General features: G+C 50.7%; 1 protein-coding gene across 1 annotated transcript in view; it reads left to right on the plus strand.

Annotated features, from left to right (window-relative positions):
• ST8SIA2 (ST8 alpha-N-acetyl-neuraminide alpha-2,8-sialyltransferase 2) overlaps positions 1 to 11222 on the plus strand; it is a 28824-nt gene extending 17602 nt beyond the window's left edge. Inside the window, exons 5-6 of the mRNA XM_021530333.2 lie at positions 1191 to 1484; positions 10802 to 11222. Of these exons, the coding sequence (XP_021386008.1) occupies positions 1191 to 1484; positions 10802 to 11087 (580 nt within the window). The 3' untranslated portion in view covers positions 11088 to 11222. The remainder of the gene's footprint in view (positions 1 to 1190; positions 1485 to 10801) is intronic.
• The last annotated feature ends 322 nt before the right edge of the window (positions 11223 to 11544 follow it).

Genomic DNA, 11544 nt, shown 5'->3' on the forward strand with positions numbered 1-11544 from the left:
TGGCACAGACACACTTCCCACTGTCTGAGCCACTGCTGGAACCTGCATCTTCCTGAGGGAGGTTTGCTCCATCCAAGCAGCCTTTTCAGCAGGGTTGGCAGTGACATTGGGTCTGTGTCCAGGATACAAGTCCAATGTTTATTTTTACTGAATTCACTCCTGTGATGAGTCAGTTAAAGGGCCTCCATGCCTGTAGCTGGATTTTCTTTCCACCATTCCATTATTTTCTCCATGTCTAAGTAGAGAAAACAGTAATAATGACTGATTATTGAGGCAGATGCTTAGGATGCAATTCCTGCTCGTTAAATACTGTAAATTCACTGTCAGACACCACAGCAAAGCACTGAGTGTGCAAACACATGGGTATCCTCTGGTTTTGAGGATGCTGGGGGAGCATCTCTCTGCATCCCTCCCATTAGCTGGTTCCCAGTGCCATGTGCCCTGTGCCATGGGCATGGCACAGACATAGATTATCCCCTTCAGGGATCTGTAGGAAACCACTCTATAACAAGGGTGATTTGCTGGCAATTTGCCTCACAGGCCCTCAGCCCTCATGCTGCTGTGACACAGGAGCTCAGAATGGCCTGTGCCCACATGTACAGTCTGAGAGGAGGCACCAATGAACACTACAGAAAAAGGTGTTTTGTGAGGGTCACAGCCTCCAGACAGTCAGACCCTGTGAGACCATGTCCTGGCATCCCCCTCCTGCTGGTGTCAGTATCACCACCGGTGCCACCAGGTCTGCTGCTTGCAGAGACTCGCAAGGGGGGGAAAGGCTTTTGGGATAATGTTACTCCAGCAGAGCTGGAATTAAAGAGTCAAGTGCTTTCCTTGAGTGGAAAAGGCTGTTTTGTCTAAAACTTGCCATGAAAGCAGAGACTGGAGCTTTGTTGCTGATGTTATTTTTGAGAGGCACCAAAAGAGCCGCTGCTCCCTGGATACAGCACAGTTGTGGCTGCCATTAGCCTGGTCCCAGAGGCACATCGTGCTGAGGGATGGTGGCCTGAGATGGAGATGGCTCATCATCACTAATTTCCTGCAGAGGGTCATTCTCCCTCCTCTTCCTCCTAAAAGCACGGGCAAATGGGCACAATGTCACCAGCCCTGGCTTTTGGCATCACACCCCCCTCATGCCCGTCCCTGCCCTCTCTCAGTCCACTGAGCAGGGCTGTTGGGTGTTCCCTTTGCAGGTGCAACCTGGCCCCCGTGCAGGAGTACTCCCAGGACGTGGGCATGAAGACAGACCTGGTGACGATGAACCCCTCGGTGATCCAGCGCGCCTTCGAGGACCTGGTGAACGAGACCTGGAGGGAGAAGCTGCTGCAGCGCCTGCACAGCCTCAATGGCAGCATCCTCTGGATCCCAGCCTTCATGGCCAAGGGGGGCAAGGAGCGAGTGGAGTGGGTGAACGAGCTCATCCTGAAGCACCACATCAACGTCAGGACTGCCTACCCCTCGCTGCGCCTGCTGCACGCTGTCCGGGGGTGAGCGCCTCTCCAGGTGTCCCAGCCAGCATCTCCTGGGCTGGGTTTGTGCTGGGGGAAAGCAGCACAAGCTGTTTGCTCCTGCAAACCATGAGGATGGGGTGGTGGATGGTCCTTGTGAGCCCGGGCTCCCCACTGTGCTCTTTGAGTGTGAGGGCTTGTAGCAATATCCAAACCTCCTGTGCTTTCCTGGAGCATCACCGGAGCTCCCAAGGCTGTGGTTGGGGCTTTCCTTGGAGAAATGGGTGTGCACTGAGCTAGCAATGAGATTTGTCACCTTGTGCTTCAGTGACACAGGTCAGACACAGCTCCTCAATCAGCTGGGTGAGCCTGGCTGGGAGGGGAGTGACGTGGTCAGGTCCTGCTGATCACAAAAACGGGGCCAGCTGGTGGTGACTGGGTTTACTCTGAGGGAAGGAAATGGTATTTCTGTTCTCTGCCTGCATCTTCAAGTGTACAGGAGACACAGGTGTGGTGGGGAGGAGAAAAGAAAGAAAATAAAGGAGAGCCCTGGGGGTGAGATTTTCATACAAATGACTTGGGAATGGGGTAGACTCTTGCTTTTGTGCTTTATTTCTCTAGGAAGATCATGATTCCTTAGGCATTTAGGGAGTCGAGGCAGACAGTGGCTTTTGCTGGAGATGACTTATGGCAGCAGTTGTCCTCTGATCCTGACTAGACCCCGTTAATCTCACAGGATGGCAATTTCCTTGTGTAGCTGGTGCTCCCACTTCTAAGCCTCAGCATTAATGTTCCTTGATTTCTTTGAGCACTTCTCCTGCACGCCTCTGAGTCTGAGCCCTGCAGGTCACTTGGTCCCTGCTGGGCATTTCCTGTCCCAGCCCAGGTTGTGTGTCAGTGCAGGGGGTGGGTAGGGGACAGGTTTTGGGGTCATTTCTGTCAGGCACAAACCCAAGGAGGGGCTCTAGGGCAGCCTGGGGAGTCTGGGAGGAGTGGAGTGGTGCCATGGTGCCTCACAGGCAGCAATAATGAGCAATACCACATCTGCCCCCAGTGCCTGTGTTAGAGGCTTCCCTGGGCCAGAGAAGCATCTCACAGAAAACACTGGCTTTGAGGTAAAGAAAGGGAAGGAAGTGATACCACAACTCACAGAAGGGGAAGACAGGAAGGAAAAAAAATCCCACAACCCAAATTCAGAGCTATTTCTAGCTATAATTGACTTACTTTCATCTGTCAAAATCGAATTAAGCTCCTGTAATAAGCCCTCTAAATCAACAGGCTGCTAATCCTGTGCTGGCAACCATTCCTAGTGGCAGAAACTTCCCATAGGAAGCTTTGCAGAGGAGCTGGCAAGGGTTAGGCATCACTTTCCTGTGGGAGAGGAGGATGCCTCCACAAGCTCAGCTGCTGGGCTTATCTTCCAACCCACAGCATCTTCCTGGCCTCTCTGTGCCACAGCCCTGCAGCCCAGCTGGGCTGGCTGGCACGCTGGTCCCTGTGCAGCTCCAGCAGAGCAGAGCTGGAGCCACCCCCTGTGGCTGGCAGGACCTGCCTGGCTGGAGGAGGTGCAGGATTTTGGGAGAAGCCCAGGGGCTCGGTGCTGCCTCGTGCCCAGAGCAGTGCACCTGTGGCTTGGAGCTGTGTTCTCCTTCTGCACTTATTTCAGTGGAACCATGGATTTCACTGGGGTCTCGTGCAAGGAATGTGGGTTTGGGCTTCTCAAAACCTCCTGGGGCTCAGAGGAGGGATGCAGGCAGAGCAGGGAGCACCTGAAGGGAGCTGGGGGTGGCACCAGCATGTGGCTGGACAGTGGCTGATGCTGATGGCAAACCCCAAGTCCTGGCTGGAAATACAGCCAAGACCTCCACCCTGTCCCCCGGGCTGGTCACCATGCTGGGGCAGGGCCAGGTGGCTCCTGGCAGCACAGAGGCTGCACTAATTCAATTATAACCACAGAGGCCAGTGCTAATCCTCATCAGGGATTGCCCTCTAAGCCAGGAGAGCTGCTGCCTGACCTGCCCTCCTGCTCTCACACTTATCAGCAGGAAAACAAGGATGCCTACTGATTAGCAATTAATCTAATGAAAAGTGCAGCCCCCTCAGAAAGCCAGAACTGATGGGAGCACTTCTACACTGACCCATTGTGTTGTGGCCTGGCCCAGGAGCTCACAGAGAGTCACCCAGGGCTGGGGGGCGAAGGGCTGTGCTGTTCTGGGGGAAGGCTGGAGTCAGTGTTAACCCTTTCCTAGGAGCAGCCTCCTTAGGTTTGGACTTGGGTGGATTTGAGAGTGATTCAGGCAGAATTGAATGACCTGGGCACAGCTGAGGGAGGTGGCTGATGCTCTTGGTGCTGTGTAGGAAGTCTCTTAGGTACCAGTAGGGTTGTCTTGACCATCTGCTCAGGGTAATTGATATGATGTGGTTTGGGGTGAAGGAATCCTTCCTCAGGTCCAGCTGAGCAGAATCACTCAGAGTTTATTTATTCATCTTCTGTGTCACTGGCCAATTCCTGTGATCATGCCATATTTTTGCTTATGAAGGGTTTGGTCTCCAACAACATCCTCTGTCTCTCCAGCTCTCTCTGTGCTGGTTCACAGTGTTTTTATTTGACAGATCTGAATTTTGTGAAACAAACACATTTTGTGGCATGTGGTGTGCAGCAGAGAATGAATAATCCACAAAGCCCCACAGCACATCCTTCTGTGCTGCAGTGGGCAGCTGTTGCAGAGAGGCCCATCTTCTCCCTTTTTGGATAAAACTACCTTTTATCCTCTACCTTGAGTTGATTTGGAAGTCACAAAAAAATGAGAAATGGGGAAAGTTTTTCAGCCCAGGCACCCCTTTATGTTTTTTTGCCCAAGGAATAGCACTTTGTAGAAAGGCAGACATCTCGGCCAACTTCAATTTGGCCACAAAAATGTTGCCTTTTCTTTCTCCACTACCAGCAAAATACCTTTGTGAGCCCTTGACTTCTCCTTGAACCAAAGTATTTATCGTCCTGCTCTGCTTTCCCTCAAACCAAAACTCATTTCAAGTGGCAATTGAGCATTTTTCCTATAATTTTCAGTGCATTTTGGGGCATTTGTAGAGGGTGCATTGCTGAGATAAGTAAAAAGCATTTGGTTTTGTTGTCCTTAACAGCATCATTTGAGACATCACCTTTCAAGCTGTGAGGGTGCTTTAAATGTTTGCTGATAGTCGCAGGCTTTTCTCACACCAGGAGGGGAGAGAGCCTCAGCATTCCAGTGGAGGAGCTCAGAAGGGAGCCAGGTCACCCCCAGGGCTGGAGAGGGGGGCAGTTTGGTGGCAGGGAGCCAGCTCCTGGGGACAGTGCTGTGTGTTTCAGGGTGTGTTCATGCCTTACTTGGCAGCAGTTCCATTAAATGTCCCCTGAGCAATTCCTCTGGTGAGCCCCACACACCTTGCCTGGCTGGGGAACAGGCAAACCCCTTATAGGTTGCCTGTTAGTGTCTCCAACAAGCCTTGTAGTCCCTATTGCCAAGCAGCTTTCCTTAGAGAAATAACATGAAATGCAGGCAGAGAGGGAAAATAATTGTGTTGGGAGGTTTGCCTGTCACTCCCTGCAGCGAATTCAGGGACACCTTTCACTTTGTCTAATCTGCTCTAGCATTTCTCACTGTGTCCATCACAAGGGGCTCTTGGCAGTAACCAATTCCAGTCCCATAAGATTTTGTTAAGGGCTTCTTGAGAGAAAAAAAAATTAAAAATCAATATACCTTGCAGCTCCTTGGCTTGGTCTCCCATTAGGTTTAAATCCAAAGAGCTGTGACAGCTGCTGTGTGCTCTTCAGGACAATCCCCTTGCCCAGGGTGCCACACACACTCAGCACTGCAGTCTGACAGGCCACAAGGTGCACCCATGGGTGTCTGCCTGGGTCCTCACACCCAAGCAGGGCTGAGCCTTCAGCTCAGGTGTCAGGGCACAATGCCTTTCTCATCCATCAGACGTGGAAACCCACACCTACTCTCTCCTCTCCCTCTCCCTCTCCCTCTCCCTCTCCCTCTCCCTCTTCCTCTCCCTCTCCCTCTTCCCATTTTGCCACCTCCATTCCAGCCCCCTTTTCTTCCTTTGCCTCACACAGGACATGTGTGCAGATGGTTCTCCTGACCTGTTGCTTTGGCTGCACTCTCTTGCATCCCTCCACAGCCTCTGCTTTTCTCTAACACATCAAACCTGAGCTCCTGCTTTTCCTTTTCAGAGCCCTCCCAGCTCAGCTTTTCTCACCCTCTGTCTCAGGACTGGTTCTGCTGTGTCCAGAAGTGTCAGGCCAGCATCACCCACTTGTGGGTTTTTTAAAGCAGCTCCTTCATGCTTCCTCCCTTATGGAGTTCCATGCTTACAGGGGCTCCTCTGAAATGCCTGCCCTGGGGTACTGTGCCTTAAAGCCCTTCCCCTAAACATTAAACAAAAGGTTTAAGGACTGTGGTCCTGCACTTGGGTGAAGGAAAATGATGTCCAAAGGGTATTGATGGGAAAGACAACAGCCATTCACAAGTGTGTGATTGGAGTGGGATGTGAGGGGGAACTGTGAACACCCACAAAGCCATGTGTGGGTTAGATCAGTGGATATCCTGCAAAAAAAAGTCCTTGTGTGAGCTATTATGCTCTCCTCTTCTGCACTTGAGGCATGTTGAACCCGAGCTGTGGTGTGTCTGCACTGGGGGCCCAAGAGAGTTAATTTCTTCCTGTTAATCTGGAAGATTCTGTCTTTAGTTTTTCAAAAGAAATGAAGGGGCATGGAAAGGAACAGTGGAAAAAATAAGGTTATTCTCAATTCTTTTCCTTTTTTGTCTGTTTAGAAAACCTTTAATTGAGGGTGTTGAGTACCATATGTGTTTGAAAAGGCATCACAGAGCTCAAGATCTGGAGGAGAAGAGAGTTTCTTATCTGTGGCTCAGAGCTGATTTCTTTGTGCCAAGTCACCAAAACCAGAACCAGGCTACACGATCTGGATCCAGTCTAGACAGGGAGGCTGAGTTTGGTGTTTGGGCTTTGCCCAGCCTGTGGCTAAAGCCCAGCTGACACCAGATGCAGTTTTTGGGTCAGTGTTAGCATCTGGATGGGAACATGCCCGTTCCTGCTTGTCCAGCACAGCTCTCATCACTGTTCATGGCTCTTGGCTGTTGTGGTGGAGGTGACAGAGGAAGCTATACCTGGACAGAAAAAGGGCTGGAAGAAGCAGAGCAGGGGGATATCAGCTGCTCTCTGGGCTCCAGCACTTCATCCCCATCCACCCAGCACTGAGCTATGTTCTGTCCCCTGCCAGCTCCACAGCTCCTGTCCCCACCTGCACCAGTGTCACTCAGGGCACTCACTCTGGTTATCTGTGTCTGCCTTTTCCTGGGTATTGCTGGGAGCAGGGGGTGTGTGGCAGACTGATAATACACTGCTGCCAGTCAAGGACTAGCACCTCCACAACAGCTTGTGTTTATATCACCCTTTTATGAATTAGTTTTTTTGAAAGAGTCTGAAATTGCATTATTTCAGCTGTTCTGATTTGTATCGTGAAATAAAGCAGCTGATACTGCTGAAATTTGATTTCTTCATTGACCTATGTCTTTTATTCATTTCATGAGGGCAATGGATTTGTTGTTAATTTTATCCTGTGAGTTAACCCTTACCTGGAGGGTACAAGTTATTTTAGGTTTTTCCTCTGCATGGTAAGCAGAGAGCAGATCCCTGCCCTCTCTAGCAGTCCTTGAGTGCTGCCTGAAGGGAGGAGTTCTGCACCCAGCATTCCAGCCCAAATCCAGGCCAGGATCTCCTCCCCAGATTCAGTGATGCTGGGGAGGATGAGCACTCTCAGTGTGGTGGGACATGTGCTCCAGGGGTGCAGTGGGGTGGCTGCCACCTTTCCTGGCTGGGCAGCAGCTGTGGCTTCCTAGGGGCAGCTTCAGGGTGTTGCCTCCTGCAGGATTCCCACTGGGATTTAAGGTCCCAGCACAGCAGTTTCTGTTGCAGAGCAGCCTCCTCACAAGAGGCACCTGGCAGCAGTTCTTCTCAGGACACTTCTGATCATCTCCAGCTGGGGATTAAGAAATGAGGAGCAACCAGAACCATCTCCCAGCTGTAGGATGAGACTCTCTGAGCTGCTCTTCTTAAGTCTCAGTTCAGGAAGGGTTTGTGTCTAGGCTGCCTCCTTACAAAAGATGGCCTTGAAGATCTGGTGGCATTTTCCATCTGTCACTGTCCTGATCTGAAACCAGAGCTGTCTCAGGCAATTTTCCCCTGACAGAATCATGGCTCCTGTTCTGAGCCACATCCTGCTCAGGCTCCTGCCTATCTCAGGAGCTGCATCCACACCTGAGGGTTTATTTACAGACACAGCACCAGCTCCTCACTGGGAGAACAGCTCTTAGAACAGAGGTATTGGGTTTCAGGACTGCTCTTTGCTCTTCTCTTTTAATTGCTGTCTCTTTCCATAAAATGTTGCAGTTAATAGTTATGGTGATTGGTGTAGCCAGTTTGAAAAATAATTACTGCCTGCTCCGAGATTATCTTTCCTCCTAATTAAAATCCTGGACCTTGCATATTAAAGGTGTGCTGTTGACACAGCATCCCATGTGCGCCCAGACAACCTCATTTGGATTTACAGAATTAATTAGGTTTTATTTCCATCCCCAGCTGTTCTCTCCTGCACCAGGGTTGTGGCTGCTGTCTCAGCTGGACAGTGGTAGGAGAGATAAGAGGAAGGTCTTGCTTAGCTCTGACACTCCCATCACAAACCAGTCATTAAAAAGTATTTCCCAGACCTCACCACAGGATTTCCCACCTTCACTGCCCAGGAAACAAATTGCAGGAGCTGTGGCATGGCTTGTTTTATGGACTGGGCATTATGTGTCATGTCATCTGTGTGGGTGGTTTGGGACAGCCTGGAGTCCCTCAACCCCTCTCAAAGCTACATTGAGAATTTATAATGCTGCATCAGTGAGGTTTTTGTGATACCCTGCCTGCAACAAAGGGAAGTACAGACAAAAGGGCCAGGTTTTAATGTTCATTATTACAAAAATGAGTTGTCAGTGTTCCCTACCCCAGTGTTATCAAGTGAGTGCTCAGTAGCTGCATTTGGTGAGGTGGATACACTGGGTTGGTTGTGGTAGGGCTGTTTTAGGGTGGTGGCAGCTGATACTGGTGTGGTGTGGTGGCTGTTGAAGGGTGGTGGCTTGTGCGCACAAGGGATTTTTTGTGTATGCTGGCTTGCAGAGGACAGAATGTGTCTACAGGGTGCTTCAGTGTCTGACCCAGGCCATTTTTCTCATTGTTTATATGCATGAAGCTGATGGTCACATGAATGGCCTGTGCCTCTGTACAAGAATCACTTCATCTTGCTGTCAGGGTCATTGGATGTTCATAGAGTATTAACATCCTCTCAACAAAACACAGAAGTTAGTATTTTGGGAGGGCAAAAGGTCACCAGTGTTGTTCTGTGTACTCCAGCTGGTAAATTGACAGAAAGGAGAGTTTTGAGGCTAAAGCAGCTGTAGGACATACCCAGACAGTTGTCCTCCCTCAAAGCCAGCTGCTTAATATGACTTGACAGTTCTTCCCAGGTGGTTTCCCTGCTGCACGAGGATACCCTAATTCACAGTGTTAAATGGTTGTGATAATCTCCCATTTCCCTTTGCACACTGGGGGTCTAATGTGCTTACCCATAAACTCATCAAGGAGGCTGCTTTATGGTTACCTTGCCTGGCACTGCAGTGAGCTCTGCTGGGTCCCCACAGCACAGCCCAGCATGGCTGGGCAAGCACAGAAAATGCTGATGATACTCTTTTTCCCCCAGTTTCTTGCTCTTTTCATGTACCAGCATGAGCCAGGCAAAGACCTCCTTCCCAAAACATGATATTCATCCTTTGCTAAAGCCCCCTTGAGCACCCCTGGATGTGCCACCCCAAAAAACTGTCCCTGTGCCCTTCCTGCACATGCTAAGGCGGTCACTCTGCTTCCAGAATTTGATTCACCAGAAAAGTCAATTTTTTCTCTTATCTGGCTGAGAACAAGCAAGCATGTTTTGTGCCTTGGTTGCTAAATTTTAATGGCTTTCTTGAAAAGCTAATTTGCAGGATTAAGGCTCAGCTCTCCCAAGGGTTCCTGCTGTCTGAGCATCAGACTCTCAGGAGCCCAGCAGAAAGTGCAAATGAGGAGCAAGGCACTTCCTGGGGCTCCACTGTCACTGCAGGACCCAGCTCAGGAGCCAAACATCTGGTGAGAGCACAGAAATGCCATCCTGCTCTACTCTGCTTCCTCGTGCCTTTTGTCCAAGGTGCTGCCAGTCACTCACCTGAGCTCAGGCCCTTGGAAATACCTGTTAAAAATAATCCAAGGGCTCAGAGAGGCTGCAGCACAGCAGAGTGTGCTGGGGCAGTGCTGGCATCAGACATGCTGGGGGAGGAGGGACTGTGCCTGATGGGGAAATCTTCTACCTCCCCAAACCTTTCGCTTTCTGATTTTGCTCGTCTGACACTGTTTTCCTGCTGAGCGAAGCAGATAAATTGCTTTTGCAATAAATATGGGGCACTGGAAACATCTTCTTACAGGACGTGATGTTGATTCTGCAATAATTTTTATCAGCAGCCCAAAATACCACAGCTGATACCGTTTCTGCTGTTGCATCACTACGTCCCTAAATCCTTCCCCTGTTCTTTTTGCCATCCCTCATAAAGACTAACGTGCTTCCCAGCAGCGAGCACAGCTGACCTCAGTATCTCACATTTTCTATTGCAATGTGCCATATTGTGTGTCTGATGGACTCATGCTGCCGAGTGTGGTGATGAATCTTGGTCCAGGATCACAGCAGCAGTTGCTGGGTGTAATGGGAACTCAGCAGTGCATTTTAGCTCCTGCAGCCCGGTGACCCTTTGTTCCAAGGCAGATGTTTTTCTAGCCCTGTCGTGTTTGCTGTCAGAGTAAAATCTTCATTCATCAATGAAAGTCATCATCATGTGTTTGACTGTGTCTGCTTCGAGGGGTTCTTGGAGTCTACTTGACATGTGAATGCTCTGGTCTATGGTATTGATCCCCGGGGTTGATTGGAAGATAATTGTAGGCTGAAGTACCGAAGGCCACTGTTGCAAGCAATTTGTTTTATATAAAGGATTGTCGAGGCATGAGATGCTCCAGTGCCATGGCAACAAGTGTGATGTAACCAGCAGACAGAGAGCAGAAGGATGCAGTCCCTAGAGAGGCTTTTTTTTTCTTGGCACAGAGAACTCTGCTAGTCAGAATCCTCTCACTTTGAATCACCAATACATCTCAGTCAGAGGCTGGAGAGACAAAAGGTGCAGGACACGAGCTTGGTGTGAGGGTGAATAACCAGCTCCACTGTCCCTTTGCAGGTACTGGCTGACCAACAAGGTGCACATCAAGCGACCCACCACCGGCCTCCTCATGTACACCCTGGCCACCCGCTTCTGCAACCAGATCTATCTCTACGGCTTCTGGCCCTTTCCCCTGGACCAGAACCAGAACCCGGTCAAGTACCACTACTACGACAGCCTCAAGTACGGCTACACCTCGCAGGCCAGCCCGCACACCATGCCCTTGGAGTTCAAAGCCTTAAAGACGCTGCACCAGCAAGGAGCCTTGAAGCTGACTGTGGGGGAGTGCGATGGGGCCACGTAGGGTGGTCCCCGGCCACGTTCCTGCACAGCCACGGGAGGAAGGGGAGGGGGCAGAAAGGACGAGAGCTGCCTGGTGGGGTTGGTTGTCTTCGTTAACGCGCGGGACAGCGACACAAATATATCTACGTGGTACCTATATATATTGACCTGAGTATTATAACTGTTCGGTGTTCACCGAGGGAGGGGCAGGAGAGATGCAGGAGCGTCTCGCCAGACTGGCCTGGGCAAGACCCCTTGCCGTGGGGCTTGCTGGACTCGGAGGGCGTTTGCCTTACATCTGCAAGGTGTGAAGGTGGCCTTGGTTCTTGAGGGTTTGTTAGGTGATGGATAAACGTGCGCTGTTTGTCGTGACTGGTCCGAGGTTGGTAGTTAGTTTGTGTGGCCAAGGGCAGCGAGGCGCGTCCTTGGCCCCGTGCTCGTGGCGGGGAGGGAAGGGGCAGGGAGCGGGGTGGGCAGGG

This window comes from Lonchura striata, chromosome 11, assembly GCF_046129695.1.
Source record: "Lonchura striata isolate bLonStr1 chromosome 11, bLonStr1.mat, whole genome shotgun sequence".
In the NCBI taxonomy this organism is placed as follows: Eukaryota; Metazoa; Chordata; class Aves; order Passeriformes; family Estrildidae; genus Lonchura; species Lonchura striata.